The sequence below is a fragment of the Salvelinus alpinus genome, unplaced genomic scaffold (genome assembly GCF_045679555.1).
Source record: "Salvelinus alpinus unplaced genomic scaffold, SLU_Salpinus.1 scaffold_648, whole genome shotgun sequence".
Taxonomy (NCBI): domain Eukaryota; kingdom Metazoa; phylum Chordata; class Actinopteri; order Salmoniformes; family Salmonidae; genus Salvelinus; species Salvelinus alpinus.
The window spans coordinates 1-6,021 of NW_027256588.1; the positions used below are offsets into that span (position 1 = coordinate 1).

Consider the following 6,021-nt stretch of genomic DNA (forward strand, 5'->3'; position numbering starts at 1 on the left):
AGATAACCTACTGGTGTTGAGAAATACAACCCAGATAACCGTGTGACACAGCCCCATTCTCCCCTAATCTGATGCTTTGCACCGTCACCCACAACACCTTTCTAGAGAAATCAAAAGACGATGTCGCCTGCCTTTCATCAAATACAGCACTATGTGCTTTCTGTGCACCAACAATGTGCTCTGGGAACGCCCCTGTGCTCTGTGGTGATTGGCTGTTGAATTGCTCGTGTCAGAAGGAGGTCAAACCGACGAGACCATCAGATTCTCCGACTTCACGTCCCTCTCTCTCTGAAACAGTGTCTGACCTGGTTGTGGGTCAGCTCTCTGTCCTCTCTCTCTCTGAAACAGTGTCTGACCTGGTTGTTGGTCAGCTCTCTGGTTCTTCTGGACATTCCCCTTCTTCTTCTTCTTCTTCATCTTATGTTCTGCCTCATCATCACTGAAGTCCAACGCCTGGAGAGAGGAGAGACAGGAGAGGACAGGACAGAGGAGAAAGGACAGGACAGAGGAGAGAGGACAGGACAGAGGAGAGAGGACAGGACAAAGGAGAGACAAGAGAGGACAGAACAGAGGAGTCTACTATTTAGAAGGCAGTATGGGTATTCAGACAGGACCTGTGTGTTCCTCTGTCTACTATTTAGAAGGCAGTATGGGTATTCAGACAGGACCTGTGTGTTCCTCTGTCTACTATTTAGAAGGCAGTATGGGTATTCAGACAGGACCTGTGTGTTCCTCTGTCTACTATTTAGAAGGCAGTATGGGTATTCAGACAGGACCTGTGTGTTCCTCTGTCTACTATTTAGAAGGCAGTATGGGTATTCAGACAGGACCTGTGTGTTCCTCTGTCTACTATTTAGAAGGCAGTATGGGTATTCAGACAGGACCCGTGTGTTCCTCTGTCTACTATTTAGAAGGCAGTATGGGTATTCAGACAGGACCTGTGTGTTCCTCTGTCTACTATTTAGAAGGCAGTATGGGTATTCAGACAGGACCTGTGTGTTCCTCTGTCTACTATTTAGAAGGCAGTATGGGTATTCAGACAGGACCCGTGTGTTCCTCTGTCTACTATTTAGAAGGCAGTCTGGGTATTCAGACAGGACCTGTGTGTTCCTCACCTCTGGTGGTGGTTCCTGGTCATTCTTCCAGGACGCGTCGGAGCCTTTCAACCTAAAAACACACAGCTTCAATTAAACATGTGTAGTGACCGTCGTAGCTGCTCAGTGAGGATATAGAGGGTGTAGTCAGTGTGTACTGACCGTCGTAGCTGCTCAGTGAGGATATAGAGGGTGTAGTCAGTGTGTACTGACCGTCGTAGCTGCTCAGTGAGGATATAGAGGGTGTAGTCAGTGTGTACTGACCGTCGTAGCTGCTCAGTGAGGATATAGAGGGTGTAGTCAGTGTGTCTGACCGTCGTAGCTGCTCAGTGAGGATATAGAGGGTGTAGTCAGTGTGTCTGACCGTCGTAGCTGCTCAGTGAGGATATAGAGGGTGTAGTCAGTGTGTAGTGACCGTCGTAGCTGCTCAGTGAGGATGTAGAGGGTGTAGTCAGTGTGTAGTGACCGTCGTAGCTGCTCAGTGAGGATGTAGAGGGTGTAGTCAGTGTGTCTGACCGTCGTAGCTGCTCAGTGAGGATATAGAGGGTGTAGTCAGTGTGTAGTGACCGTCGTAGCTGCTCAGTGAGGATGTAGAGGGTGTAGTCAGTGTGTAGTGACCGTCGTAGCTGCTCAGTGAGGATGTAGAGGGTGTAGTCAGTGTGTCTGACCGTCGTAGCTGCTCAGTGAGGATGTAGAGGGTGTAGTCAGTGTGTACTGACCGTCGTAGCTGCTCAGTGAGGATATAGAGGGTGTAGTCAGTGTGTCTGACCGTCGTAGCCGCTCAGTGAGGATGTAGAGGGTGTAGTCAGTGTGTCTGACCGTCGTAGCTGCTCAGTGAGGATGTAGAGGGTGTAGTCAGTGTGTCTGACCGTCGTAGCTGCTCAGTGAGGATATAGAGGGTGTAGTCAGTGTGTCTGACCGTCGTAGCCGCTCAGTGAGGATATAAAGGGTGTAGTCAGTGTGTACTGACCGTCGTAGCCGCTCAGTGAGGATATAGAGGGTGTAGTCAGTGTGTACTGACCGTCGTAGCCGCTCAGTGAGGATATAAAGGGTGTAGTCAGTGTGTACTGACCGTCGTAGCTGCTCAGTGAGGATGTAGAGGGTGTAGTCAGTGTGTCTGACCGTCGTAGCCGCTCAGTGAGGATGTAGAGGGTGTAGTCAGTGTGTCTGACCGTCGTAGCTGCTCAGTGAGGATATAGAGGGTGTAGTCAGTGTGTCTGACCGTCGTAGCCGCTCAGTGAGGATGTAGAGGGTGTAGTCAGTGTGTACTGACCGTCGTAGCCGCTCAGTGAGGATATAAAGGGTGTAGTCAGTGTGTACTGACCGTCGTAGCTGCTCAGTGAGGATGTAGAGGGTGTAGTCAGTGTGTACTGACCGTCGTAGCTGCTCAGTGAGGATGTAGAGGGTGTAGTCAGTGTGTACTGACCGTCGTAGCTGCTCAGTGAGGATATAGAGGGTGTAGTCAGTGTGTCTGACCGTCGTAGCTGCTCAGTGAGGATATAGAGGGTGTAGTCAGTGTGTACTGACCGTCGTAGCTGCTCAGTGAGGATGTAGAGGGTGTAGTCAGTGTGTAGTGATCGTCGTAGCTGCTCAGTGAGGATGTAGAGGGTGTAGTCAGTGTGTCTGACCGTCGTAGCTGCTCAGTGAGGATATAGAGGGTGTAGTCAGTGTGTCTGACCGTCGTAGCTGCTCAGTGAGGATGTAGAGGGTGTAGTCAGTGTGTCTGACCGTCGTAGCTGCTCAGTGAGGATGTAGAGGGTGTAGTCAGTGTGTACTGACCGTCGTAGCTGCTCAGTGAGGATGTAGAGGGTGTAGTCAGTGTGTCTGACCGTCGTAGCTGCTCAGTGAGGATATAGAGGGTGTAGTCAGTGTGTCTGACCGTCGTAGCTGCTCAGTGAGGATGTAGAGGGTGTAGTCAGTGTGTCTGACCGTCGTAGCTGCTCAGTGAGGATGTAGAGGGTGTAGTCAGTGTGTACTGACCGTCGTAGCTGCTCAGTGAGGATATAGAGGGTGTAGTCAGTGTGTAGTGACCGTCGTAGCTGCTCAGTGAGGATATAGAGGGTGTAGTCAGTGTGTACTGATCGTCGTAGCTGCTCAGTGAGGATGTAGAGGGTGTAGTCAGTGTGTACTGACCGTCGTAGCTGCTCAGTGAGGATATAGAGGGTGTAGTCAGTGTGTCTGACCGTCGTAGCTGCTCAGTGAGGATATAGAGGGTGTAGTCAGTGTGTCTGACCGTCGTAGCTGCTCAGTGAGGATATAGAGGGTGTAGTCAGTGTGTCTGACCGTCGTAGCTGCTCAGTGAGGATGTAGAGGGTGTAGTCAGTGTGTACTGATCGTCGTAGCTGCTCAGTGAGGATGTAGAGGGTGTAGTCAGTGTGTCTGACCGTCGTAGCTGCTCAGTGAGGATATAGAGGGTGTAGTCAGTGTGTCTGACCGTCGTAGCTGCTCAGTGAGGATGTAGAGGGTGTAGTCAGTGTGTACTGACCGTCGTAGCTGCTCAGTGAGGATATAGAGGGTGTAGTCAGTGTGTCTGACCGTCGTAGCTGCTCAGTGAGGATGTAGAGGGTGTAGTCAGTGTGTAGTGACCGTCGTAGCTGCTCAGTGAGGATATAGAGGGTGTAGTCAGTGTGTACTGACCGTCGTAGCTGCTCAGTGAGGATGTAGAGGGTGTAGTCAGTGTGTCTGACCGTCGTAGCTGCTCAGTGAGGATATAGAGGGTGTAGTCAGTGTGTCTGACCGTCGTAGCTGCTCAGTGAGGATGTAGAGGGTGTAGTCAGTGTTCGTAGCTGCTCAGTGAGGATGTAGAGGGTGTAGTCAGTGTGTAGTGACCGTCGTAGCTGCTCAGTGAGGATATAGAGGGTGTAGTCAGTGTGTACTGACCGTCGTAGCTGCTCAGTGAGGATGTAGAGGGTGTAGTCAGTGTGTCTGACCGTCGTAGCTGCTCAGTGAGGATATAGAGGGTGTAGTCAGTGTGTCTGACCGTCGTAGCTGCTCAGTGAGGATGTAGAGGGTGTAGTCAGTGTGTAGTGACCGTCGTAGCTGCTCAGTGAGGATGTAGAGGGTGTAGTGACCGTCGTAGCTGCTCAGTGAGGATATAGAGGGTGTAGTCAGTGTGTAGTGACCGTCGTAGCTGCTCAGTGAGGATGTAGAGGGTGTAGTCAGTGTGTAGTGACCGTCGTAGCTGCTCAGTGAGGATATAGAGGGTGTAGTCAGTGTGTCTGACCGTCGTAGCTGCTCAGTGAGGATATAGAGGGTGTAGTCAGTGTGTCTGACCGTCGTAGCTGCTCAGTGAGGATATAGAGGGTGTAGTCAGTGTGTACATACCGTCGTAGCTGCTCAGTGAGGATGTAGAGGGTGTAGTCAGTGAGAGACGGCGCGTAGAACATGGAGTCATTCAGCTTCACTCCTCTCTCTGTGATGTCGCTCTCTGTGTTAAACCTCAACACATAGAAGGGACTGGAGACCGGCCCAAACACCTCAAATACCTGGAGGAGAGAGAGAGTTAAACCTCAACACATAGAAGGGACTGGAGACCGGCCCAAACACCTCAAATACCTGGAGGAGGAGAGAGTTAAACCTCAACACATAGAAGGGACTGGAGACCGGCCCAAACACCTCAAATACCTGGAGGAGGAGAGAGTTAAACCTCAACACATAGAAGGGACTGGAGACCGGCCCAAACACCTCAAATACCTGGAGGAGAGAGAGAGAGTTAAACCTCAACACATAGAAGGGACTGGAGACCGGCCCAAACACCTCAAATACCTGGAGGAGAGAGAGAGTTAAACCTCAACACATAGAAGGGACTGGAGACCGGCCCAAACACCTCAAATACCTGGAGGAGAGAGAGAGAGTTAAACCTCAACACATAGAAGGGACTGGAGACCGGCCCAAACACCTCAAATACCTGGAGGAGGAGAGAGAGTTAAACCTCAACACATAGAAGGGACTGGAGACCGGCCCAAACACCTCAAATACCTGGAGGAGGAGAGAGAGTTAAACCTCAACAGGAGAGGACAGGAGGAGTGTAGGGGAGGCAAAGAGAGAGAGATTAAAGAACCTCTGGGTAATTCTCCAGTATTCTGAGGACTCCTCCCCCAGACTCTAAGCCCCTCTTACCTTGCCCACGGCCAGCCTATCAGAGTTGAAGATGACGCTGTCGTCCTTCAGAGGGGGCGTGTCCTTCAATGATTGTATGATCACTGTTGAGGAAACACAATAGTCACAAGAGGGGTCAGGGTGTAACGTGAAGGTCGGGGTGTAACGTGAAGGTCGGGGTGTACCGTGAAGGTCGGGTGTACCGTGAAGGTCAGGGTGTAACGTGACAGTTGGGGTGTACCGTGAAGGTCAGGGTGTACCGTGAAGGTCGGGTGTACCGTGAAAGTCAGTGTGTACCGTGAAGGTCGGGTGTACCGTGAAGGTTGGGGGTACCGTGAAGGTCAGGGTGTAACGTGAAGGTCAGTGTGTACCGTGAAGGTCGGGGTGTACCGTGAAGGTCGGGTGTACCGTGAAGGTCGGGGTGTACCGTGAAGGTCGGGTGTACCGTGAAGGTCGGGGTGTACCGTGAAGGTCGGGTGTACCGTGAAGGTCGGGTGTACCGTGAAGGTCGGGGGTACCGTGAAGGTCAGGGTGTAACGTGAAGGTCAGTGTGTACCATGAAGGTTGGGGTGTACCATGAAGGTCGGGTGTACCGTGAAGGTCGGGTGTACCGTGAAGGTCGGGGTGTACCGTGAAGGTCAGGGTGTACCGTGAAGGTCGGGGTGTAACGTGAAGGTCAGGGTGTAACGTGAAGGTCGGGGTGTAACGTGAAGGTTGGGGTGTAACGTGGAGGTCGGGTGTAACGTGAAGGTCGGGGTGTACCGTGAAGGTCGGGGCCATTCAGACACCAAGAGGGGTCAATACCACTGGTGTAGTGTGGAGGTCAGGG

General features: G+C 51.9%; 1 protein-coding gene across 1 annotated transcript; it reads right to left on the reverse strand.

The window, feature by feature from the left end:
• Positions 1-76: 76 nt before the first annotated feature.
• On the reverse strand, positions 77-5,296 carry LOC139567460 (H/ACA ribonucleoprotein complex non-core subunit NAF1-like; the record flags this gene model as incomplete). Its single annotated transcript, XM_071388789.1, has 4 exons — positions 77-453; positions 1,116-1,167; positions 4,419-4,579; positions 5,214-5,296. Coding segments are annotated over 4 exons (509 nt in total), but the record flags the coding sequence as incomplete, so codon positions are not given.
• Between the last annotated feature and the right edge of the window lie 725 nt (positions 5,297-6,021).